We start from the raw sequence: 27,654 nt of genomic DNA on the forward strand, positions 1-27,654 counted from the left end.
TACAATGGCTTTCACATCCTACCGGGTACCCATTTAGCACTTGGGTCGAGAGTGGCAAAGTGTGGATTAACACCTTGCCAAACGACGCCAGACCGCGGTGGGATTCGAACACATGACCCTCTGTTTACAAGGCGAGAGTCAGAACCACTACTACAAGTCTCCTCCACAGGGAGCAAGAGTTTGCGATGCGTAAAAAAAAAATGGAAAATTACTGACCTTGATCCAATGGCTGTACAGTGTCCCCTCTTGGGTTTATCCAGGTAGGATTCCTATACTGACTGTTCTCAGCGATCTGACAGACGAAGGAGACATTGGTACCAATGTTGTAGACTGGACTCTCAGGTTCTTCAATGTCAATCATATTTGGTCCTAGTTAGAAAGGAATAACAAATTTTAAATATTTTGTAATGAAGAAAATGTATGTAGGAATGACAATTTTCTAACTTATTGGCAGTGTGGGTGGGGAATTTTAATTAATATACTTTTTAATTCTGGTCAATTCTATAAAACAATCACAAATGTTTATACATCCCTCCCCCATCCCCACCATTTGATTCCATTCTTTCTTCATTTCATATTCTACTTCAGCCATAATAATTTGAGAGCATGACACTCTTTTCATATGAACTAGACCATGGTAACAAATTTAAGGTAGGTCCCAGAAATGTATTTGACTGGAAGTTCACGGCTAGCGGCATTGCCATAGTTTTTTTTTTTAATGTAGAAAATACAGTTTCATGGCAGAATTCTTTGTATAATGTACCTTCATGATACTCCAATCAATTGCCATATCTTTCCAGTTGATCAAAATAATTATAGGTGGTGCAAGAAAATGGTCGAAAATAAATTGGGAAGAAAGGATAACTGATTAATTATTGATGAGATAAAATTTCACCATGTACGAATAGAAAATAAAATTAAGTAAAAAATAAAGAGGGATTCAGAAAGTTGATATTTATCCTGTAAATTGCATTCTAGCTTACCATGTACAATGACTGTATGGTTGAACATCAATGGACCAGCGACACACGAATACATGCCTCCATCAGACTCCGTCAGACTGGTGAATACCAGTTCTCTTGACAGCGAAGTAGGTGTTTCTGTATATACATTGCCCAAAGGACCTGAAAATGTAATGAAAATCTTATCAGTATTTATGCAATGAGAACGCTTTATAAGTTTGCTATAAAGTTTTGGATACCATTTGTTAGTTTCTTACTTTAATTTTAAACATGTGGTGGAAACATCAGCATCTATGCAATAAGAGTTTGAAAAGCACCTTTTTGGTGGGGGGGGGTGGTTATGATTTGGTTATCTTTGAAAAACAGCACACCTACTATCTGTAAAAAAAAATCATAGGGTAAGTATATACATTGCCTGAATACCCTGAAAACGTACAAATCTTCATTAATTTTATCACAGGACTGGAAAATCATTTGTTGTCGTTGCCGCTATTCTAATTCTTGTTTATTTGTGAAAAACAAATTTTAGTTTACAAAGAACAATCTCTGTAACTAATAAATATGGCGGCATACATAGATCCCTCCTACCTGGAGCGAAACTCATGACTTCATCGCCCTGGGGATCAATCCATTTAGGAGCACCATACGGGCTATCAGCAGACACCTCACAAACGACTCTTAGCTGCTCCCCCACTACAGGAATCGTATGGTCCACAGGTATGACTCGGATCACATATGCATTCGCATCTGAATTTTAACAAAAAGAGAGGATTAATAAGTCATTACAGTAAACCAACTAAGAAGTATAAAGGAACAGTATACTATGTACGTACACATGCTTGAACAGACATTCTTGAGTGGGCAGTCTTTTGATTGCTTCAGTCCACATTGATTTCACCATTCAAACAACTATGTAAAAATCCATTCTTACAAATATTCTACCCAAGCAACTGATATTTGACACCGTAAATGCATAGTCAGTTTGGTATACACTAGTCAAAAGTATTAGGTTCTGTTCCAACCAAATTTGCCCCTGATAAAAGTAGTACACACATTTACAATATCTTTTTCCTTTATAGGAGGTAAACATCAGGCAAATACACGTGGATGAAAGATATTCATCATAAAAGTAACATTTCTTTACCATGGATTCTGCACTGTGGCCCTCTGTAGCCATTGGGACAGAGGCATCTTCCAGATGTACAAGTTCCTCCATTCAGACAAGGTTCCACACATTCATTACCTGAAAGAGAAGAGGAATTAAGTATAGACCAATCAGATACAGGTACCAAAACCAATCCAGGGCCCCGTAACACAAAGCTTAAAGGTCAAGTCCACTTCAGAAAAATGTTGATTTGAATCAATAGAGAAAAATCAGACAAGCACAATGCTGAAAATTTCATCAAAATCGGATGTGAGATAAGAATGCAATGACATTTCAAAGTTTCACTTATTTTTAACAAAATATTTATTATGAACGAACCGGTTACATCCAAATGAGAAAGTCGATGACGTCACCCACTCACTATTTCTTTTGTTTTTTATTGTTTGAATTATACAATATTTCAATTTTTACGACTTTGATGATAAGGACCTCCTTGCCTGAAGCACAAAATGTTAAAATAATGGAATTCCACGTGTTCAGGGAGGAATGAAACTTCATTTCACGTGACAATGAGGAGAAAATCAAAATATTTCATATTTCATATAATAAAATACAAAATAAATAGTGATATCATCAGTTCCCTCATTTGCATACCGAGCAAGATGTGCATATAACTGTTTTGTGAAATGAAGCGAAACTTTAAAATGTCATACCTTTCTTATTTTACATCCGATTTTTATGAAATTTTCAGTGTTATGCTTGTTGAATTTTTCTCTTTTTATTCAAACCAATTTTTTGTTGGGGTGGACTTCTCCTTTAAGGATTGATTGTGACGTTGATTCCTACAATTGATTGCATTGATTACTGTGTATGATCAATTGTACAACTCATCTCTACGATAAATCAATAAACATTGTGTTATGAGCCCAAGGATGGGACCGATGAGCCATTTTTTTTTTTGTCAAAGTACCAAATTCACACAGATAATCAACATTAGTTAACATGCGCAGACACTCATTTGTCTAAAAAGGTGGTAAATATGAAAGAATTGAAAGTTATCCATCAGAAAAGAAAGGACACTGGTTTCTATATTGCAACAAGTTTTCCTGGAAAAAAAACAAGATTTAAAACTCTACAGATCACCAACATGACAAATGTGAAATATTATACGAATGGTGACATTTGAAGTATAACAAAAATATTTGAGGAATGAAGGAATGAGTCGAATGGAGTGTATAATTCATTACAATTTCAACTTGTACATCAATCTCCCAAACAACCAACCATTTTTTATTGTGTAACTTGGGCAAGTGCTGGTTACAAAGTGACTTTTCTCATACCTTGAATATCAATCTCATAGATGGTCGTGAGAGGCCCCGTTTGACAGGTGTAGCTTCCTGCATCCTGGAGGCTCAATGCTTCAAAGTTCAGTCGGGTGGCTCCTGGTGTAGGGTAGTCCACGTACACTCTCTCATTACCTGGGAACAATAAAAAAATGCCCCTTTCTAAGGAATCAATGCAAGAACACATATTGATTTTAACCTAAGTAGGGCTTTTCTCTAGAGACTTCAACTAACATTTGAATGAAAACAAAGGAAGATTTTAGATTCAATTCTTCAAAGTTCAGTGAGGTAGCTCCTGGCATAGGGTAGTCCATGTAAACTGTCTCATTACCTGTGGACAATGAAAATCAAATGCCACTTTTTAACAAATCTATGCAAGAACACATATCAATTTTACCAAAAGGATGGCTTTCTCTAGAGAATTTAACTGACATTTGAATAAAAACAAAACAAATTTGAGATTCAATTCTTCAAATTCAGTCAAGTTCGCTCCTTGAGTCGGGTAGTCCATATACAATCTCCATTACCTGGGAACATTCAAAATCAAGTGCCACATTTAAAGGAATTTATGCAAGATTACTTCACACTCTGCTTAACACACTATTTGAACAACCAAACAGCTGTGGTTGCAGACTTAGGTTAGAGGCTTATAGCCATATTACGCATCAACTCACATAAAAAAAAAACATGAAAAAGGAATCAACAGGCCTGACTTACCCAAGACTCTTCCTGGTACAGCCTGGCGGTTTGAATCCAACCAGATAGGGTTTCCATACGTACTACCAATAGGAGCCTGACAAAGGAGTCTGAGAGGATCACCTATCCTGGGCTCACTGTCAGGTGTTGGTATGTCAGGCAAGACATGGATGGTTTCTACATGGGAGAGGAAAATAATGTGTGTTCAGAAAATTCCTCATGTCATCACTTTACGATGTGAATATCAATGCAATCTGTACAAAAACATAATTCACAAAAGTGGTTTCAATTGTACCATGGTACAAAACCAAGACAATGTACATTTTGTGTATATAATTAGAGGTCTTACTTCATCACATCCTCTAAGAAAAGCCCTATTATAAATGCACAATTTTGGCAGAGAGTGTTTAATTCACGTTTGAAGCATGAAGTGTCCGCTCTGGATAATGATTACATTCTGATGTCATAGCTCATTTCATACGATGTCATAATGATGTCATTATTACATCATGAGTCATACATATTAAACAATGTCATCATTCTCTCCACGCAATGCTGGACAGATTAATTTGCGATAAATTTAAAAAAAGAATATGATTGATCGTCTATAAGATTTTCATAGGCCTCATTCCCATTAAATTTGTATATAAAAAAAAATTGCTGAGCTAAGTTATGCCATGTCCGAAAGTGACTCTGCACTGCCAAAATATGTGAAGAAAGTAATATTGAGTCCTTCTGATACCAATGAATTTTCATTACCTATATTCTCACAGGCTGGACCACTATAACCTGGCAAACACACACATCTGCGTTGAGAGCAGGTTGCTCCATTCACGCAGGGAGGGAAGCAACGTTCCTCTAAAGCTGAGGGATAAAGCAACAAATAAAGGAAAGATGAATATCACACTTTTATAAAAGCATTGTCCCATGTACTACCTGTAATTCACTATGAACAAATTTGCATGCATACCAGTGTACAAGAACTAACAGGAATGAGTCACATACATCTAAGATGACACATACACTGTAGAAAATTTTATGATTTTTATATGAATAAAAGATGAAATAGATTGTAAAGCATTTTGTTCCAAATGTACTACTGTGTGAAATGTATCAATGGTTGGATTTGATAGGTTAGGTATCTCACAAATTTCTTAGGCTGTAGAGGGAGCATTTAAAAAAACACTGATTTTCCCAATTGGCTATAAGCTCGTGAAATCATTTTACCTTAAAAATCACAAAAATCACAAAACACAGATGTAAGTAGAAATCAGTAAAAATCATGAAGTATTGCATGCCTAATAATGATAATAACAATTATAGATAGCATTTCAATTAGGAAAGTGCTCTACCAGTGGGCCCTGCACAACAAGACATGTTATCATTACCCGTCTCCAATCTAAATGCTGAGTGCCTAGCAAGAAGGGAGAAGGTCCCACTTTTATAATCTTTGGTATGACTACGCCGAGGAACAAACCATGACCTCCTGTTCAAGAAGCCAATGCTCTACCACTGAGCCACTATGCCCGGTTAAAGGTCAAATATACAAATGAATAGTTTTAATACCTGTGCCTCCTGAGCCACTAATCGTAATATTAGCTGTTGCTGTAAGTGGTCCTGTACTACAAGAGTAGCTTCCTGCATCAGAGCTCATCAGGTCATTGAAATACAGGATTGACGATCTCTGACTTGTCTTGACAGTGTATAAGCGCCCAACTGCACCTGTGAGGCGAAACAGAAAAAGAAAAGGTTAAAGTCTCTAGTGATTAGTAAGTAATCATCTGTCCACCTTCTTATATCATTAGATTTTTCACAAGGCATTGCTAAAAAAAATCAGAGAATAGGAGTCAGATATACACAAAGGTAGATAACTGTATGGAATTGCCCAAAATAACACAATAAACATCAACCTTTGTGTATGTACACAAAGGTTTGTGGTTGTAGCAAAATGCCCAAAATAACACCAAAACTTTTCCTTCTTACACATAATTTATCAGATATCTATAAGTCCTCTTCAGTAATGCAGCATGGGTAATCTGTTTTTAGCACAACATCTGAAATACAGCCCTAAAAATTAATTTACGAGGCTTCAGGTATTTCAATTCTTATAACTCTATGAAGCCATGCAAAGTTGCTTCATTTATAAAATAATACAATAAACGAATTTATCTCTCGTAATGGGCATAGAAGTGATCTCTGTGATCTCTTGGGAAAATATGAATCAGCAATCTTTACCGAAATTTGTTATAAGCTACTTAAAACCTTGCATTTGATTGGCTCGCAACTATTTAGTCGGTGAAAACCAGACAAGGTGCTTTCATGAAACCTGCCCATTCATTACCCAATGAAGCTGATGGAATGAGCTGTCCGTTGGCTCCTCGCCACTGCGGATCCAGATAAGGGCTGTTACTGGATACCTGACAGGCCAAGTTGAAGTTTGAACCTATGCGAGGGATCTGCCGTATGGACGGGGTGATGGTGATGAGGTATCGACCAGGTGGAGCTGCAAGAAAAAAAATGAAATAATCATTAACCCTTTCCATGCAGCGTTCTCGCCAGTGTATAATACGCATGGTGCAAACACCATGCGTGCGGAAATGGAGACCAAGTGGAACCATGCGTAAAATTTCAGCAACATGCGTGGCGACATGCGTGGAAAAATTAAATGGAAATATTCAGAAAAAAATAATACACTCCATGAACTCATCTTTAGTGATATCAACTTCATTTATCGGGTTGCGCCGAAGTCCCACCAACTTAAGACCACTTACAGGCCTACTACGGCTAGGAAAGTCGCAAGGCGCCCAGCTAGCTCGCAACTGCTATTGCGGGCATATTGCGGGCATATGCTCAGCCGGCCGAGTCCAAAGTCCAACTGAGCCCAAAGATGTAAACAACTCATTCATGAACTATTCTTTGAGACTGACCCCAGGTGGAGCATTTCTTGAACAATTTCATCCCTTGCCCACACCATGTCCCCGCCCCCACTTGTGGCACTGCCCACGATTCTACACATGTATTTCAAAAAAAATATTTTGCAAAATATTTAATTTGAAATACCTTCTAAAATTACGATTTTTTATCATTTGAACCTACATGTTTAACTGAGTCTATTTTTGGAGACTAGTCGAGAAAGTACCGGTGAAGACGGGCGCATGTTGGAATGTAGTTTTCATTGTGTGAGGGGGATAGAAAAAAGGTTGCATTATTGTTTTGAAACATGAAAGGAATTCTCCGGCTCCCACCCTTATCTTTCTCTCTCCCTCACACACACACAGATGGGGAGGAGTCAATTTATTTATGACCTCTCCTGATAAGGGAACCACTGCCTTCTTCTTTGTTTCCCAAAAGTTTCATTGGCTATCCGAAGGTCCAATCAGCTCAAGTGAGCTTGGTTGTGTGTTTTCTTATTGTTTTGTGCACGCAGACAATGAACTCATTTTGTGTATCGAGGGCAAGGTTGGGTGGGATTAAAAAAAATTCGGAGCGCTTTCATGTTGGTGTGTAACTGTGAATGTAATACAATCATTGATTATTTTTGAAAAATTATCTCGGTAACATAATTTTTAAACCTGTATGAAGTGTCATTGTTTTCTTGTCACTTTGTTATTACTTGGGTATTCGAGTTCTCCCAATGTCATAATCGGGATCTGCTGAACATTTGATTTGTGTAAATTTTGCTAATCGATTGGTGATTGGCGGGATGCCAATCGAACCATTCGATGTTTACTCCCAGGCCTAGCATTTATGTGCATTTGTGTGGGCTTAAAAATACGCCACAATGGGGCTTCCTTGGCGTCTCTATTTGATGAAAAGGCCGTCGCTTCCGCGCTCCGCGAGGGAGGGGTAAACCCCCCCTCCCGCACCCACCCCCCGGGAGTGGCAGCACAAGTCCCCGACATGGGTGAATTTTCTTCTGGCGAGAACGCTGTTTCCATGTGTACTTCGCACCAAGGCACACTCGGTGCCGCGCGAACTTCGCATTTTAAGCTCAAACAAACAATCCATTGTTTCCCTCCCTGAAAATAATTCCTCACAGAGAGGTTTATGGCCAAGCACAAAAAGATTTAAACATCAAGTCATTTTATGAATTAGATAGATATGTATGTCTTTTCATATCAGATCATTTCTCTCTGAGCAAAGTTTTATCTGACTGCTTTTCTCACAGAAAATAACATTGAATAATATAATGTAACCTTTTGAGTAAAAAAGACCAAAGAATTTTGCTTAATTGGTTTTTACTTCCTCAAGATACAGTGTACATTTTTGAGAATGAAATTATCAGTGATTTGTATTCTACATACAGTAAACGGACTTATCCATTGTCATTCCAGACGAAGTCTACTAAAGAAAAGCTGAATTCTTGTTAATATTTCTTGTTGCAAGTTTCAACTGGGTCCCTACTGGAACAGAGTCATCCTTGTGCAAAGCCTACAACAATTACAGAATACAGTTTCGAACAGGTCAATGGGTGATTTCAAGTTCAGTGTTGACCTGTTGGTGTTGGTGTTAGGTCAATGTTTACACAAGTATAACAGCAAACATAACATGAAGATGGTCCTGAAAAGTCACTCACTAGTTTTTGAAATGTCAATAATGTGATCTGGATCAGTTTTACAAATTTTTACAAATTTTGGAACTTGGGGAATCAATCCAAATTTCAACACCAACACCAATGCCGCCATCGGACTTGAAATCACCCAATGTATTATGCTTACTTCCAGTTCTCAGTTGGCACTGATCTCCGGTATAGTCAGGGAAGCACACACAGGCTCCGTTCACACATGTCCCTCCATTCTGACAGGGTCTGGGGCATGTGGGTTCAACTGAAAAACAACGTTTGATGAAATACATTTTTATTAAAGTAAGAAGTCACAGCAAGATAGCATTTCAAAAGATATTCTTTAAAATTAAGGTCATTTTTTACTATTTCACCTTCGATCTGAATCACGTAAACCTATCTTAGTTAACTCTTAATGTGCCATTCACTGTAATCAGCAAGTGACTTTTTTTTCAGAGTCTATATTTAATTTTTTTATTTATAAAAAAGGGAATCACTCTTGAATAATGTTAAACCTCTTGACAATAAGCTGAACCAATTAATGGAATCACTCATGCATGCAATGCACTCCTCAAAATGCAATAGGCATAATAGCTGTATGACCATAGCACAAAAATGTGTTTGTGGCACCCCAGTGGATGCACAGATATGTGTCATGGCATGTTAAGAGAAACGTGAGCAGAAATATGAGAACATAAAGGATTACTATCAATGTCAAAGAAAAAACTAATGTGAGAACAGTGTAATATTATTGCTTGGAAAAAGTCCCATCAACTGGCATGAATGCTGTGCCTTTTTTCTTGTTTCTCAGGAGCTATGCATTTTCAATCAAGATCGTTTGGCACATACATTTTTATCTGCACATACAAACATGTGGATGGTCATCTTGTTGGAATCTGACAGGAACATGTTACTCAATTGTTATCAAAACTAATATTTACATGTAAACACTACCTCCTATGACCATTTCCTCAAGCATAATGTTGCCATTTGGCTCCTGGAGAATGAGAAGCATTCAACAAAACAAAATGACAGTGAATTGTACTTGGAACTGGTCGTAGCTCCTGAATAGAGAAAAACATTATGAAACATACATACCAGCGATGCTGATGGTGAAGGATGTTGTAAGAGGACCAGCTGTGCAGGAGTATGTCCCCGAATCAGTGCCTTGGATGTCTTCTATGACAAGAGTTGTTGCGTAGGGAGAGGTGCTCTGGGTGTACGTACGCTGGCTGCCAACTATACAGATACAATAAATTAAATTCATTCAACACAGGAAACTACAATGCATCATCAGTTTGGAAGAACTGAATAGACAACCCAAAAAATGTGACAAAATTTGAGGTAGGTAATTGTTAAAGTGAGGAATAACAAGAAACTCAAGGTAATGAGAAAGAAAGGTGAAACTCACCTTTTGCATATCAATATACATGCAGAATACTAAGGTGAAAAGCTAAAGCATCATATATGTCTTAAGAAATACTATTTTTTTAAAGATTAATTTATTTAAAAATAATGCTATTTACAGACAACCTTGAGGGATGAAAAGCAATAAAGGTACAAAAATATTTTCTTGTAACACACATTGTACGATTACAACCAATCGGGCTTGCAACCAACACTCCCAGAATGAATTATTCACACTATTCACATTTTTTCTTGAGCATAATGATCATTTTAACAAAATCTTTCGAGAACAAATGACATGTTTTAACACACCTAGGAATACTAAGACAGAGACCTTGAATTTCAATAAAAATCGCCAAGAACCTTAAAATGAGAATTGCATTCATTGCAGAACGTGCAATGGACAATTACATTTGAGAATTCATAACCATGTTCATTAAAGGTCAAGTCCACTTCATGAAAAATGTTGATTTGAATCAAAAGAGAAACATCAGACAAGCATAATGCTGAAAACTTCATCAAAATCGGATGTAAAATAACAAAGTTATGACATTTTAGATTTTTGCTTATTTTTCACAAAATAATTATATGCACAATTTAGTCACATGCAAACAAGAGAATTGATGGTGTCCCTCACTCACTATTTCTTGTTTTTTATTGTTTGAATTATACATTATTTCAATTTTGTTGGGGTGGACTTGTCCTTTAATATACTACTGGCCTACTAGAATCATTGTTTGAAATTGACAACTGATTATAAACGATTGTACTACTAGGCCCTGATGATCTCATAGCTTGACTTACTAAATCCCCTCGGGCTGACTGGAAGCCCATTAGGTAGTCTCCAGATTGGGCTGGTGTACTGGCCATCCTGTCGTAGCTCACACAGGAAACTGATCGTTTGGCCAACGGAGGGTGATGTGTCCGTGGGTGGTATGATGCGGATCGCATATGGTATCACTGACAAAAGTAAAAAAGACATGTGTTATTAACCTATGGAGACTGAGCACGTGCATATATGTGGGCTTGAGTCCATGGAAAATGTGTATTATCGTTCATTCATCCAGTCCCCAACGGGTTAATATAGATACATTTACAGCAGGACTTCCCTTTGAAGGTTTCAGTGATTACCACAAGAAAAACCTAAAAGAGTTCTCAGAGAAGATGTTTAGCACTGGATATGCTGAAATTTCCCTGTGATTTTAATTATTTTCCCATCGTTCTACTAAACTTTGAAACAAGTGGGGAAGACAATGTCCGAAGATGAACAGTACTGCTCCAAAAATGCACAGCTGGAAGTTTGCATAGAATCAGAGTATGTGGTTTAGATATGCCCTCGCTACTGGATCCTATCCTTAAATCCATTTCTTAAGTCATATCATGATATATATTGTTACTTTGTTTTTGTTGAGAAAGTTTTCTTGTAATCATACATACATGTATGTAATTACATTAATTATATTTAGGAAACATTAAGGCATGATTTGAATATTGTGTACCTTGTCTTTCACAAGCAGGTCCTGTAAACTCCTGAGGACAAACACAGTTACCATCCATACATGTTCCTCCATTCAGGCAAGGGCTAGCACAGGGTCGCCCACCTGTACCTACAGATACAAGATACAAATTAGCAATATATTAGCAATATAATTCAAATAGCTTAGTCCAAATGACAGAGGAAGGTGAAGCGGAAGGGACAGTCTTGCCCAGGCCAGGTCAGAGGAAGATCCGATGGATAATTAGGTGGAACAGTGGTTTGAATGACCGAGGCAAAAGTAAATGCATGCATGAGAATGCAAACGAAAATTTGAGATCTATGGCAAAGCAGTAGTAGTAGTAATATAATTGATGGGTTTGAAGTAGGCAATGTAATGTGAAGCTTTCATTCATAATTCAATAGTCACAAAAAATAAAATCATCCTCAGCTTTTGGGGTTTCACTTGTTTACAAAACTGCACTTTAATAACAAATTCTGATAAAACATGATAATAGTAGTAATATGATTAATAAAACAAGGCCTACAATATTGCACTTCAATAACAAATTCTTATTGATAAATCAAGACCTAATGATTGGTAAAAAATGAAGATGTGAGGGCTCTCAATTGACCAAAAAATCATGAAATGGGACAGCAATTTTGGCCCTAAAAAGCCAGGTGTGGTCAATTTAGAAAAATAAAGTTGTTATGTCAGTAATGTATGTTGAACTCAGATTTTTGTTAAGTATTATATACATGTATATTAATTTGTTATTGTAAAGCGCATTGAAATGTTAATGTAATGCGCTATATAAATGTAACTTTTACTTATTATTTATTTCAATATTTTCTCTAGTACATGTTGGTCTAACAGTGCCAAATAGCTTGGAATTCTATATTTGAAATTATAGTACACATATTTCTTTTTATGATGAATAGAAGGCATTTATGGATGGCAAACTTTGATTGTAAAACAACCCTTGAAACTAATGATTTAATATTGAATTTTTCGCTATCGGTAATAAATGAAAATTCCCTGATGTCTAAGCGCTTCACAGATATATTATTACCCTAGTCATTGGATTCAATCAGTCGTTCCCGCACATAATGTGTGCACATCCTCCACTCCCTGAGGAGTATTCCAGTCAGTCGTTGGTGAGGCGCACACAGTACTGGACACGCTACAATGACTTTCACATCCTACCGGGTACCCATTTAGCCCCTGGGTCGATAGTGGCAAAGTGTGAATTAACGCCTTGCCAAAGGACGCCAGACCACGGTGGGATTCGAACACACGACCCTCTATTTACAAGGCGAGAGTCAGAACCACTACACCACGGCTCCTCCACACATTTCTCCTCAAAATGTAAGAAGAGGGATTGAGAATGTGGTTTGAAAGCGGACACAACTAGAATAGCACTGGCTACATACGAGTAGACAGGAAGTTGTTGGGTCCCACATCACTGAACAAGAAGTAAAATTCCTAGTTTAGTGGAGAAAGTGATGGACAGTTCTTGCCATGCACTGCAGCTGAGAACTTTTGGTTATTGTGGATAGCAAGAATGAATCACTTACTCTCCAATGTGATAGTGAAGGTTGAAGAATGAGGTCCAACATAACAGGTGTATGTTCCTGCATCGTCCAGACGAAGGCTTCTGATCACGAGACGGGTCAGGTAAGAGCCAACCTCCTGGGAGCTAAGATGTCTCGGTGCTCCTGTCAAGACATCATTTGTTATATTTTTAAACATTAGAGTTAATGAAAGGACATCAATTTTATTAAAGTCAGGATATACATATAAATATTACAAATCTCCTGGGAGCAAAGATGTCTGGGTGCTCCTGTCAAGATATCATTAATTATATTTTTATAGTGTTAAAAGGAACATTAAGCTTTAAGTCAGGATATAAAGATCACAGATCCAAGATTGATTAAATTGAAAATGAAATACAAAAAATATATCCTAAAACAAGTACATATCTGAGTGGCTTTCTGTCAGCCATAGTACAGCCATGACGTACTGCAATATGATTCATAATCTCTTAATTATGACTTACATAGAGCAATAATGAATTGGTGGGCTTTCGTCTGTACATTCTTGAATTTCCTATTAAATCCTACATTTCTTTTACAGATATAGGAACATAAGGGTTACAATAGCCATTTTCTTTTTCTAAAAATAGGAATATTCATATATAGAGGAACAGTTGGCATGTTTGCATATAGCATAGCTTGCCATACAGTGCTTAATTGTGTAATCAGTCTCTAATGTAACAGTTCCCTAATCTATAGAAATTCGGAATTACCTTGAGTGATAGCCATTATAGGCACGCCATCAGGTCCTCTCCACTGCGGCCTACCGTAGGGGCTACCTTGGGGTGCCTCACACAGGAAGGTGATGTCTTGACCAACTAAGAACTGGCTGGTATCTGGAGGGTGGATCCGTACCTGGAACGGTGGTCCTGAAGAAAGGAAAACTTGCAGTAGTTAACACAAAGGCCCGTATTCTAAAGTCAGGTTTACATTAATCCCAGGTTTAAAGTTGTGGTTTAAGTATGTACAGCCAATTGTGACATAATACACCCACAATAGATATATGATATTTCAGCTCATATGACTCTCAAATCTATCTCAAGTTTGTAGGAAGTATGAATAAGATAAGTGTCTTCACCATTGAAGAATCAGGAAAGAGTAGAGCAAATGTAAGAAACATACAATGTAATAAAAGTTTTGACACTTTTGGCTTCCCATAATTTTAGCACGGAGTTAGACCATGGTCTAAGTTAAACCTGACTTCAGAAGACAGGCCAAAGAAAAGATCATCTCACTTGCAACCTTTGCAAAAGTCACAGTTGTGTCTTTCGTGCTGGGAACCAGCATGCAGTTTTCACTGCCCCTCCTCATTTTTCTACACATTAGCAACATAATGGGGAATATTGGAATGCTGCTATAAAAAGACACATGTCACCTATAAGTGGAATTCCTGCTTAAAGATGAGGCACATGGTATGGTGACTTTATGCATCTAACTTCATTTTTTTCAAGTTCTCTTCTCCTTCTTTATACTTTATATAAAGCTTTATTATTTGTTAAGAATTACCATTTGTTAAGAACTGCCATTTATTAAAGGTCAAGTCCACCTCAGAAAAATGTTGATTTGAATCAATAGGGAAAAATCAGACATGCACAATGTTGAAAATTTCATCAAAATCGGATGTATAATAAGAAAGTTATGACATTTCAAAGTTTCGCTTATTTTTAACAAAATAGTTATATGAACAAACCAGTTACATCCAAATGAGAGAGTCGATGATGTCACTCACTCACTATTTCTTTTGTTTTTTATTGTTTGAATTCTACGATATTTCAATTTTTACGAATTTGATAATTAGGACCGCGTTGCCTGAAGCACAAAATGTTAAAATAATGGAATCCCACATATTCAGGGAGGAATGAAACTTCATTTCACATGACAATGACAAGAAAATCAAAATATTTCATATTCCATATAATAAAATACAAAAGAAATAGTGAGTGATGTCATCAGTTCCTTCATTTGCATACAGACCAAGATGTGCATATAACTGTTTTGTGAAATGAAGCAAAACTTTAAAATGTCATAACTTTCTTATTTTACATCCGATTTTGATGAAATTTTCAGTGTTATGCTTGTTGAATTTTTCTCTTTTTATTCACATCAAGTTTTTTCAATATTCTTAGGGATGTTCTTACCTCTATTCTGGCACTGCCTTCCAGTAAAGCCGGCATGACACTGGCAAACACCTCCTACACAAGTGCCCCCATTCAAACATGGCAAGGGACATTCAGGAGCTGACGAGAAACAAAACAAGAATGGGAGATCATAGTTGGTTATTACAACAGTAAGAAAATATTCATTTTCAGCCAACCTTTTTTCTTACTTTCTTAGAGAAAAAGAGATGGATGTAAGGTCAGTGATAACCTTCCAATATGTGATACAAAATAAATTTGAAGCCAACATGCTTTTCTTCATCTTCTCCAAATCTAACCTTTTCCTTTTTTATAAAGGGACATAGTTATCTATCAATCAAGATAAATTAATTTATTCTCAAATTGGCAACAGCTGTAAATATTCTATCAATTTTCATGCTTTTAACAATATTTTAAATGGATAACATTACCTGTCAAAACCAATGAAAAAAATAGAAGTATCATCAAACAAGGAGTTGCCAATTGTAATTGTTGAAAAGTGATTTCACTGTTTTCAATGAAATGCCAATTTAGACAGGTTTACCTTACATTAAAAAGCTTTCATTCCATATCTTCACTAGTAATGGTATTAGCATTTTCAGAACATTTTCCTCTGTCTGATATTTTATGCACTGATTGACATATTGGCTCAGTGGTAAAGCACCTGCCTCATGAATGGAAGGTTGTGGGTCCTATCCCTCGCCAATTCATAATGGCTAGCAAAGAGAAACTGTACCTCGATGCATTTATACAGATAGCTTACCTTCAATGGTTAAGGTGAAGGATGCACGGAGCATACCAACGGTGCAGACATAGACCCCCTCATCTACCTGCTGAACCCTTACCACATGAAGACGGGATACGTAGTCAGACACCCTCTCAACGACATACCGTCCATTGTCTAGAACAAAGACAGAATCAAAAGGAAAATGATTCTGATGTTTCTAAAGTGTCACAAAGGGTATTCTAAAAATTAGAGATTAAAAAGTGCACCTACTCCAAAAAGAACTATGAATTGCACTACATGCTTTGTGACATATTTTTCATATTGATCAGAATCAACAAGAATTCATACACATTTTTTAGGAGAGGTACTTCACAAACTTACTGAACATAGCATAGTCAAATGGTTTTTGCTCTTTCATATTCATGTACGTTCATACAACTCCATTAATTTAGTAGAAAAGGATAACATATGCATCTAAAGAAGTACTTAATAAAGTTTATCAAATATGACATATGCACATCGTTTCTATTCATACAATATTTGTCATATTGATCACATTTCTGATTGTATTCAAATTTATTTGGATCAGGAAATGTGACACAACGTTTAATGATCAATTTTACGGTTGATTTATAACATTGATTGCACATAAAGCTCACAGTAATTAAGCGTAAAAATCAAGCCCTAAGATCTCTGTAAGATGGTGCCAAAGAGGTACTTGACAATGCTTACCAGCCATAACGTTGATAGCTCGACCACCAGGTCCTAACCAGGTAGGATTGAAGTAACCCAGTTGGTCTGATATCTCACAGACGAAGGTTGTATTCTGACCGACGACCAGGGTGTTGGTTGGCGGTGGGATGATCCTGATGTCTGATCGAGAGGGAATTTATATATGTATATGTAAATATCATCAATCCAACAAAGAAAACATTTGAACAGGCCAAGATTGCAATATATTTAATCAATATAGAATAAAGCATATTGTTCATTCATGTCGCTTATACAAACAAATTTGGCAGTCATTTATAGGATAGCTTTGATCAGAATTGGTCAATCTCCATTTATCACTATTGATAATATAACACATATTTCTAAAGTGATTCCAGAAGGTTTGCTTCATGACATTCTCATTAAAAAATACCCTGGATTTCAGGTCTACAAAACTACAAAATAATATCATAATTTACAGCACATTGGTTTTTTTTTAAAACACACTAATCAAGGACTACTTAATTCTATTTTCCAAGACTTTGTGCAAGAATGGGTTAATGGGTAGGGGGAAATGGACACGGTATGACAATGGAATTTTCGCCTGACAGTACAGATATTAGAGAACATACCAGCATTTCTGCAGTCAATTCCAGAAAACCCTGGTGGACATTGACAGATACCATTCCTACAGGTCCCTCCATTCTGACAAGGTAAGATACATTCTTGACCTGCAAGGTAAAATATGACGACGACGACGATGATTATGATGAAGATTATAATGAAGATTAAGATGAAGATTATGATAGTAACAAGGAGGAGGAGCAGAACAAGGGGTGGAAGCGGAGAGGACGAGAGAAAAAAAGAATGGAAAGGATGACAAAAAAGAGAAGAGGAAGAAAAGGAAGGAAGATGAAGAACAAGAAGAAGAAAGATACTCCAAATTTTTACTAGAACCAAAGTTCATGCAAATAATATTCTAAAAATAGCTTTTTGAATACTGTGTATGTATAGCATCCTGATTACAGCCACTACAAGTGGGCCAAAAAAGGATTACTGCCAACAGGGCCCTGGGAACAATTTTCTTTTTTTACTGGGGGTGCTGAGATAATTTTGACAAGCAACAACAAAAAAGAAAAGTGTTTCACTACAAAATGAAGGTTGTTCTAGCTTACATTTCTCTATTTCTTAACTCCTACCAGAATTCCTGGGGGTGTTGCCTATGGAGAATAAGACACAAAGCACCCCCAAGTAAAATCTTGGGGGTGCATCAGTGCCCCCCCAGCACCCCCGTTTCCCAGGGCCATGACTACCACAGTTATTAAATTAATTTTTCCACCCCTGGTGTTCATATGTATTATAAATTCTTTATTTTCTAATAAGTCACAAGCTAGATCTGTATTATGTTAATTCTCCAATTATAATTATAGCAATATTGATGATATTATTAATAATCATAATCATAATAATAACAACAATCATAATGAAAATAGTAATAATGATGGTAATATGACAAATAATCATAATAATAGCAATAACATTCATAGAAAATAAAATAATAACATTAACAATTCCGACAATTATAATAATAATAATATGAATGTATAACGATGAAGGGATATACAAGTACCTATTCTTTCACAGGCCTGCCCTGAGAATCCTCTGTGGCAGACACATCTTCCATCACTACACGTTCCTCCATTCTGACAGGGAGGGTTACATGGGATCACTCGAGCTGAAACAAATCATTTATAATTTGTGAAACCTCTTGACAACAGAATTTGGCAATATTCATAGACTTTATACAGGGATAACCTGGGGAGTGTTTCACAAAAATTTTGTCAGAGGAAATCATGTTTTTTTTACTAAGAGATGTTATACAGTGTATGCTACTGTAAATATTTTCAAATGAATGACTGGGAGCAAGTTAGACATAATAATCACTCAAAAATATTTTCATGTCAATGAGAACAAGATATAACATTTGAGTTTAAAGGAAAATGAGATCCATGTAAAACAGATTAATCTATTTTTTTTACTTACCATTGATATTAATATTAAGCGTTGATGTAACTGTTCCAAGGACGCATGCATAGCTACCAGCATCAGCTGCAGAGATGTCGTTGATAACCAGCGTTGTTGCAGATGGTGATATCATCTCAACATACACCCGATCGGACCCTCCTGCAAAAGAAATCGTATATGATTCATCTCTATTTACCTAGCTTTGTGTTATATAGGGTCCTGGACTTTACCCAATCTTTGTCTAATTCGTTTGAAAGCAAATTAATCTATTTCTGCAATTCTCTTTTAAACATTCCACTAAAACTGCATTTCTCAACTGAAAATCATCCTCCATTTTTAAAATTCTCTTCCAGAAATTCTTACACATCTTTGAAATTCTAACACATATTTTGTCATTCTCCTCTTAAAAAATATCACCAATGATTTTCCTAAAATTATCATATCTCATATTAAATTCTGTTCCAAAGTATATAAATATATAATATATAAAACAATATTAATTTTTCTGACATGGATACAGATGAGACTACAGAGAAAAAGAGGAATGCATTCAGTTCCTACAAAAAGTTTCTCAGTGTTATCCAAATTTTCAAAACAAATCTCGCGGCTTCGTCAGGGATACCTCTGTCTCATATATACGCCTATATAAATCTGAAGTTCTCTTCCATAGATTCGCATATGCAATTTTCTCAATTATCTTCTAAAAACTTCCCACGAAAACCACAGGAAATCCTTAACCTTGTTGGTGAGTAAAATTGTATATGACTAATCTCTATTTTCTAGCTTCGTGTTATATAGGGTTCTAGACTTAATTCTTTGTGCAATTCTGTTGAAAAGTTGATATATTTCTGCAATTCCTTCAAAATATTCTCATTTAACTCTTCGATTCTCCTCCTGAATCCGCATACACATCTAAAATTCATATATCTCTGATATTCAGTCCAAAATGTACATGTACCTCTGCAATTCACTTCCAGAAATTATAATGAAAATTTAATTCTCTTTTGAAAAATCTATAACTGATTTTTTTTCTCATATTTTCAAAATAATTCTCATTTATATTTGCAATATTGTTCCAAATATTCCTTTATAAGAATCCAAATAATCGTTTACCTTGTTGGTGAGTGATCCTCTGTCCTCTAGGATCCCTCCACACAGGGTTCTGAAGAAGACCTGGGGCAGAAGACTGGCAGGAGAACCGCAGATTGGCTCCCTGTATTAGTGGGGTGCTACCGACCTGACGAATGCTGAGAGAGAAACCACCTTCAACAGAAAAAGGTTTGAAAGAAACAGGATTAAGTAATAATAATGATGATAATGATTATGATTACAATAATAATTACAGTAATAATGATAGATTCACATACAAAGTGCAGTTATCTTATGCAAATATTCTACTGCACTTAGTACTCTGTATCACATCATTACTCCGGCTGTAGATTAGTCAACATACTGGTGCTAAGGCATTCAAGGAATAAATCTGTAACCACTGGCAGATCCAGAGGGGGGCACAGCCAGCCTTGTCCCCCCCCCCCCTTTTTTAGACATACAATTAAAATTTTTAATGTAAAAATGGCGTTAAAACAGAAATGTGTTAACCCCCTTTTAAAAGTGAAGACCTTATATTGCGAAGAAGAAATATTCAAAATCATTTTTGCTATTGAATGCATGATATCTTTTTTATAAAATCCAGAGCAACAGATGGTGTTTTTATCTACTTTGTGTCCAGAAAACCAATCCCCCCATCCTATACTCATGAATGCATCATTGTATTAACCAAAAAGTAGAGAGGTACATTTCCTAAATAACAAAAAAGAATTATGACAAAATATAGAGAATTAAACAATGGAACAAAATCTACAAAATAGGTGTGATTCTACAAAAATGTTTACCTGGATTTTGGCAGAATTCTCCAATATAACCAGGAGGACAGATACACCGTCCGTTGCTGCAGGATCCTCCATTTATGCAGGGTGGGTTACATCTTGGAGCTGTGATAATTAAGAGAAATATAAAGTGATATATAATAATAAAGATGATAATAGCTGGATTTATAAAGCGCTTTTTGCCAGACGATACAAAGCGCTGCTATTATCACCCCGGCTTTAGCTCGAGCTACCATCACCGGCACTCAGTGCGTTCAAGGAAATAATCCTGCCGGGTAACCATTAACCTCCCCTGGGTCAAGTGCAGCACAGCACAGATTTGTATTCTAAACCTGGATAGTTGGTGCTATATCCTATACTGCACCAAGGCTACGGAATAAGCTTACTCCTCTTCTATAATTGTCACCAACATTGGATCAATTCAAACAAAACTTGAAGATTGACCACTTGTAAATAGCTTGATCATGTATGTACTTTTACCTCCAAGGCTGGCCAGCGAAGGAATCTCAAAGCACTCTGAAATATCATTTATTACACTATTAAGTGGGACTTCAAAACTTTCTCCATGTTACTACTACATAGAATAATGATATTTTACTTATCTCCTATCTGTTACCGGTTCATATTTTTATCATGTAACTAATGTTTAAACATTTCTGAGAGTGCACACCTATCAAATGATTATTAAGATTTTTAATCATTATTATGATGCGATTATTGAGAACTTGACAAGATAGACCTACAATGCAGAAATGTACATGGGAAATCATTTGAATTCTGTAACCTTCCATGAGGACAATATACCCTGACTCCTGCATCCCCCACCCTACACACAAATACAAAGGGAAAGCTTAACAGACACAAAAGGAAATAGAGGCAAGAACAGCAGCTTAGTTCAATCAAACAGCTAGAAAACAGAAAGCTTTTTCTATTTAGATTTCCCTCCAGAGATAAGTACATGAAACAGCTACAAAAAAATTACAAAATGACAAATTTATTACATTTTGTCAGAAAAAAGAAATGAGAAGAGCACAACGATTTCCTGTAATCATGAGTGTAAACCTCTTGGTTTACTGTGGGAGAAAGAGATGGGGTAAAAGAAAAGGAAATTTGGAAGAGCACCATGATTACCTGTCACCATGAGTGTAAACCTGGCCATGACCGGTCCCACCATGCAGATATACTGTCCTTTATCAGCAGAGCTAAGCCCGTTGATGTACAACCTGGTGGCAGACGGTGTCTCATAGACTTCCTGGACCCTGAGGTTGTTCCGTTCCGCAGTGGCTCCTGGGACTAGCTGTCCAGAGGGACCCTTCCACATCGGATTCTGGTAGATGCTGGTGCCCAGGATCTCGCAGAGGATCTCAAGGTCCTGTCCGATCTGAGAGACACCCTGACGGTTGGGTGTGATCTTGATTCGGACATCTTGAGGATCTGAGTATGGAGGGGGAAATGTGAAAATGAGGTAAGAAAAGAGGTTGATGAATCAATGAAGTAATGGAAGGTTTAGAAACTTGAAAATATGGGAGGTCCAAATTAATTTACAGCCTTGATACAATTAACATTAAAAATGAAATCACACACTTCTTCCATTACTTTAAGCCTATGTTTGTAAAGCACTTTGCTTCAGCAACACATTACAGTACCGATAACATGCACCACTACATTTATTATAACATATTTTACAAATTGATAGGAAGGAGTTAGGCACAGTATCACAAACCTTCATGATTGTTCACAAAGAAAATTTATAGTATTTATTGCACATAAAAGTTTTCAGAACTGATGAGGCTATCCTGGGTGAATATGCTGTTATGATGATCATTATTTTCATCATCATCATTCATTATTATTATGATCCATGAAATCATTGACACAAAATTCAGCCCTACGATCATTCATAAATGCTTGTGACAAAGAGTGTCTCATGGATTACATATTATGGATGGACTGATCTTACCCCTGGTTTCACAAGCTATACCACTGTACCCAGTTGGACAGGTGCAAGATCCTCTGACGCAAGAGCCTCCATTCTGACAAGGTAATGGACATCGGGGTTCTGGGGATAGGAAGATATTCAAACGATAAAATTTACCATGCTTGACATAATTACATTACAGGATTTCCTGTTTTGTAGCATTGGCCTCGCCTCCGAGATGAACATTTTTTGTATGGATGATTAGATGAATGCATGGATAGATTAATGGATGGATGGATGGAAGGATGGATGAATGGATGGATGGATGATGGATGGATTATAGATGGTAGATAGATGGACAGACATAAGGTAACTCAATACATGTTTCTTTACATCACTGAAACGGTTCATCTGATTGATGACATTGAGTGATGACATAAGAAAACTTTTTTTATAATCATTAAATTTAATTGTATTCTTTTAGCTTTCACATACATCATCTCCATCAGACCAATATCACAGATGATGCGATTCCTGATGGAACATTTTAACTCTTCATCAGCAACTATGCCTTATAGGATGAAGGTCTGGTAAAACTTCCGTTGTAAGTAAAAGCTTATCAAAACAGGTACAATGTCAATATGGTGCAAAATTAATATTTTCTTAACTAAATGAATTACTTGAACATTGTAAAAACTTGCCTTCAACAACAATGGAGAATGTGGCAATGACTGGTCCAACAGTACACGTGAAAGTGCCCTGGTCTGCTGGCTGTAGGTTAGAGATCACAAGCTGATTGGCCAAAGTTGAGGTCGCAATGCTGAACACTCGCGAATTGGCATCTGTAATACAAAATAAAAATTGTACAGTGTTGATGAAGCATCTAGATCATAATAAAGAGAACGGTGATACTGACAGAAATTGTAGTAACAAAGCATACGACTATGAATGTAAATTCAGGGGAGGAAAAGGTAATTTGGAGCAGGAAAAGGGAAAAGGGAGATCAAAATTGGAGAGAATAAACTAAGACGTATAAATTGAATATGATTCAAGATAAAGGATTTGGGGGGTTTGAAATAACAGAAAGGAAAATGGAGTATGAGAAAGTAAAATATAGAGCTAGAAAGGGATCAGAAACAAGAGCAAGGAGATAGACAAGAAGAAGAATGATTGAGAACGAGAAAAAAAAAGTATGACACCGGCTAATGATGAATGATTTCAATAGGTAAACCAGGACCCTGTTGTATAAATGATATGATTAATTATCTTACCAGACTGCTAAGGAAGCAACTGATTGCTAATAAAAAAACAGCCATGGGACCTACAGCTTTAAGTCCTATCCAAGGGAGTTGGTAGTGCAGATTAATGCCTTACCAAAGGGCAATAGTGCATCAACTCGGTTTCGAACCCGGGACCTCCCAGTTACGAGACCACTGCTCTACCGACTGAGCCATCACCCTATATCATTATCATAAGATGGTGAAATGGGTCCTAATCAAATCAATGCATCCATCCTTGCACATGACCAATCTATTGTTTTGCCTAACAGGGAAAGTTACTTCCCAGCAGCCAATAGGGGCCTTTAGCAGCCCCAAGAGTCACCAGTCATTAGTAGGATTCCTTGAGCGTTCCCACAAGAAAGCAGAAGAACCAGAGTTGTCACTTCAAGGAAACAGGCCCTGATGAGTATAATCAAATGGGTGTGACCAAAGCAATCCGAGCACTTCCTGTCCCAACGTAAAATAAAACATACAGGTATTCTGGTGTTGTTTACCTGTGCTGATTGGATGGTTGTCAGGTCCAGTCCACCGAGGTTGAAGATACGTCGGTCTAGCGCCCTCTATCTCACATGACATCCTGATGTTTCCGCCAATTCTAGTGTTGGCCTGACCGACAGGTCGGATTTGAATGGTGTATGCTGCAAAACGTGAAAGGCATTGGAAAGGTTTTTTTTTAATCCATGCTTGATAGTTTACTTGTAAAGCATTTTTACATCCTGCATCCATCCATCCTTCCATCCATACATTCATCCAGCAATCTCTCCATCCATCTATCCATGCAACTTTCCATCCATCCATCCTTCCATCCAACTATCTGTCCTTCCTTCCTTCTATCCGTCCTTCCATCTATCCATCCACCCATCAATCCTTCTATCTATCCATCAGTTCATTTACTCACTTACACGGTTTATCAAAGTACACCAGTGAAACCAGTAGGACATACACAGGTCCCACCTGAGCAAGTCCCTTCATTCATTCATTCATCAATCCTTCCATCCATCCATCCATCCATTCATTCATACAATCATCCGTTCAATCACTTACCTGGTCTATCACACAATACTCCTGTGAATCCATTAGGACAAACACAAGTTCCTCCTGAGCAAGTTCCACCATTCTGGCATGGGCCAGGACAATCTGGGACTGAAAAAAAAATACAAATTAATAAAAGGGAATTTTTTAAAATATTAATCCCACCACTCCTTGACATGATAGCTGGAACAAAAAACAAATGAAATGTATTGTACAAGTACTAAGTCAGGTGCCATTTAACTCTTTGTGTGCTGACTTAATTTGAGGAAATAATGATAATTGTTTCCATGTTATTTTCTATAATACAACATTGAAATATTGCACCATTGGTACCTATTACATAAATGTTATCCAAGAACTATTGCCTTTTATTAGCTTGTATAATTTGAAGGTAGGGGAAAAAATTAATTATTATGACTGTTGAATTTAATTGTACGAATATGCAAGATAATACAATCAACGTGCGGAGGGTAAAGTGCAGAATCCTTTTTAATGTATCAAATGTAAACTGAATATCACTGGAAACTTTGGACTTACTTTCAACCGAGATGACAACTGAGTTGGTGAGCGTTCCAATGTAGCAGGTATATATTCCATTATCATTCGGTGTGAGGTCTTGAATGACCAGACGTGACTCGTGATCAGACAGATACTGGACATTCAAATGATCAGTTCCACCTGAGAAATAACAGCAATAATTATTATTATCATTATTATTTGCTAGACATCACCAATGACTGGAAGGTTAAAATAAATCTGTAAAACTGCAACCGTAATTCTGTCTTCCAGACATATCTCATTGTGCAATAGGTTTTTTTTTTATTCACATGAACAATACTGTTACAGACGTCTATGTTCCAGATATTTGATATTAACTAGTGTCAGTTAAGTCCTCTGCAAGGAACCATGATCATCACTATCAGTTTCATGACATTAGCACAAGACGGAATCATTCTTGGAGGACTATTCCCTTTCAAACTGTCATGTGTTACCTTGTTCAAGCCTACTAATTTTATTCTTTGTTGTCTATAATCCATTATGCTTTGGTGACTTGACAAATATTAAATCAATTCACCTTGTCCAATGGGTAAGACGGCTACACCTCCTGGGGACGTCCACGCAGGGCGGGGATAGTTGCTGGTGGTAGCAATCTGGCATACATAGCTGATATCATTTCCAACGATGGGCTGCTGGTCTATTGGTGGGGACACCGTGATGACATAATCTGGCCCGACTGCAAAGAAAGTAATATGGTCCAGGCACCCATTTCATTAAAACTTTCATCTATTTTAAAGATTGTCATTAATGTAACTCTATGGATAACTTGAATGTGATTGACTACTGACCCCTGTCACCATGGTGGTGAACATTATGCCAAAATTATAAATACTTTTAAACCCTTCATGAAATGGGCCCCTAATTACTCACTGAGGATAATTAATGGTAGACGAATATACAGTTTCAGCAACAACTATTTCATTTAAAATTCTTTACAATCAAATCATGTATATCGACAAGCACATGGATGGTCATTGGATTATGTTCCAAACTTATTCTAAATTTATCATCATAACTAACCTAGGCCAATGGCTGATTGATTGATAGCGATGAATTAACAAATTATTTTAAAGGTGAGTGAAGACTGTGACAGGCAGGGGAAGCTAAAGGGCATCATGTAATATTCTCTAAATTCTATTTCAATATCCCTTATAAACATCATTTGATATTTCTCTCACATCATAAAATAACATACATGTATGCTCACTCACCCCTTCGTTCACAATGTGGTCCATTGAAGTTTTCTGGGCAGATACATTGGTTAGACACACAGCTTCCTCCATTGTGACAGATCACAGAACAATCCACTATACGAACACAAAGGCAAATATATACACAGGATTTGCTGTGATGGATATGGCTTTGATGGAGTTGTCTTACAGTGGCTTACCTCATATTTGAAGGACCATACTTCAGTTGAGTCTGACACTATTCCACTAGACTGAAGAGTCCCACAGGGATGCATTATGGGACTACTAGTGCTTAGAAATAATGTGTATTAACCCTATCTAGGCTGGGGTATTTTGGGAGTTCATATGGCCGGGGGGGGGCCTCCCAGGGCCCCCCCTAAGATCTCGGCCGTCGACAGCACGATCGCGCCGAAAATTGGCACGCGGGTTGCCTACGACATCATCTACAAGATTGTATAGTAATTTATTTCATGCAAATCACTATTAAGTGATTATGCTAATTTATGCGTAATTAGTATGCGAAATCATACTTTTTCCTCTAACTCCCTAAATAAAGCTCCAAATGTACTAATTTTTGGTATAGAAACTTTTTGTGGTGTTCTTAGCAAGTGTACATGAAAAAAATTGCGATATCAAATCATTTTCTTATGTATTATATTGTTTTGCAATTTCTTATGTATTTCTTTGTTTTTTTTACCTTTTGTTTTTCATTGTTTTTTCAATGAAATTTGTTGGGGACTCTTCTGTGATCATAAAAAGCATAAAATAAATACATTTAGACCAGCAAAACTAAATATAATCATACATTTATGAATTTTGGTTGAAAACACAATTTGCATTGACTTTGTACACGAAATCACGTTTTTGAGCAATTTTTGGTCTGACATGCACTTACATAATGTTGCGTAATTTCGGAACCACTTACCCGGGTGACGCAAAATTGGTCTCAAAAGTTGCGCAAGACTTGAAAGTAAAAAGTCAGCGAGCGGCGCGGTCAGAAAATTTTGCGCGGCGAAAATATCGCGCGATTCGTTGAGGGGGGGGGCCT

The 27,654-nt window shown here is 36.9% G+C and overlaps 1 protein-coding gene across 1 annotated transcript in view; it reads right to left on the reverse strand.

Annotated features, from left to right (window-relative positions):
* LOC121420611 overlaps positions 1 to 27,654 on the reverse strand; it is a gene marked incomplete at its 3' end in the record, with an annotated part of 159,523 nt that overhangs the window by 114,913 nt on the left and 16,956 nt on the right. Inside the window, exons 18-48 of the mRNA XM_041615273.1 lie at positions 26,628 to 26,723; positions 25,934 to 26,092; positions 25,396 to 25,536; positions 24,871 to 24,969; positions 24,321 to 24,464; positions 23,248 to 23,388; positions 22,589 to 22,687; positions 21,760 to 22,062; positions 20,635 to 20,733; positions 19,856 to 20,005; positions 18,761 to 18,901; positions 18,348 to 18,452; positions 17,350 to 17,448; positions 16,739 to 16,879; positions 16,043 to 16,180; positions 15,283 to 15,381; positions 13,858 to 14,013; positions 13,127 to 13,267; positions 11,574 to 11,681; positions 10,879 to 11,034; positions 9,766 to 9,906; positions 8,825 to 8,932; positions 6,448 to 6,609; positions 5,673 to 5,828; positions 4,866 to 4,970; positions 4,128 to 4,283; positions 3,408 to 3,545; positions 2,107 to 2,205; positions 1,551 to 1,709; positions 984 to 1,124; positions 217 to 369 (exon numbers count right to left, since the gene is read on the reverse strand). Coding sequence (XP_041471207.1) covers positions 217 to 369; positions 984 to 1,124; positions 1,551 to 1,709; positions 2,107 to 2,205; positions 3,408 to 3,545; positions 4,128 to 4,283; positions 4,866 to 4,970; positions 5,673 to 5,828; positions 6,448 to 6,609; positions 8,825 to 8,932; positions 9,766 to 9,906; positions 10,879 to 11,034; positions 11,574 to 11,681; positions 13,127 to 13,267; positions 13,858 to 14,013; positions 15,283 to 15,381; positions 16,043 to 16,180; positions 16,739 to 16,879; positions 17,350 to 17,448; positions 18,348 to 18,452; positions 18,761 to 18,901; positions 19,856 to 20,005; positions 20,635 to 20,733; positions 21,760 to 22,062; positions 22,589 to 22,687; positions 23,248 to 23,388; positions 24,321 to 24,464; positions 24,871 to 24,969; positions 25,396 to 25,536; positions 25,934 to 26,092; positions 26,628 to 26,723 — 4,233 coding nt within the window. The remainder of the gene's footprint in view (positions 1 to 216; positions 370 to 983; positions 1,125 to 1,550; positions 1,710 to 2,106; positions 2,206 to 3,407; positions 3,546 to 4,127; positions 4,284 to 4,865; positions 4,971 to 5,672; positions 5,829 to 6,447; positions 6,610 to 8,824; positions 8,933 to 9,765; positions 9,907 to 10,878; positions 11,035 to 11,573; positions 11,682 to 13,126; positions 13,268 to 13,857; positions 14,014 to 15,282; positions 15,382 to 16,042; positions 16,181 to 16,738; positions 16,880 to 17,349; positions 17,449 to 18,347; positions 18,453 to 18,760; positions 18,902 to 19,855; positions 20,006 to 20,634; positions 20,734 to 21,759; positions 22,063 to 22,588; positions 22,688 to 23,247; positions 23,389 to 24,320; positions 24,465 to 24,870; positions 24,970 to 25,395; positions 25,537 to 25,933; positions 26,093 to 26,627; positions 26,724 to 27,654) is intronic.

Source organism: Lytechinus variegatus, chromosome 8 (genome assembly GCF_018143015.1).
Source record: "Lytechinus variegatus isolate NC3 chromosome 8, Lvar_3.0, whole genome shotgun sequence".
Taxonomy (NCBI): Eukaryota; Metazoa; Echinodermata; class Echinoidea; order Temnopleuroida; family Toxopneustidae; genus Lytechinus; species Lytechinus variegatus.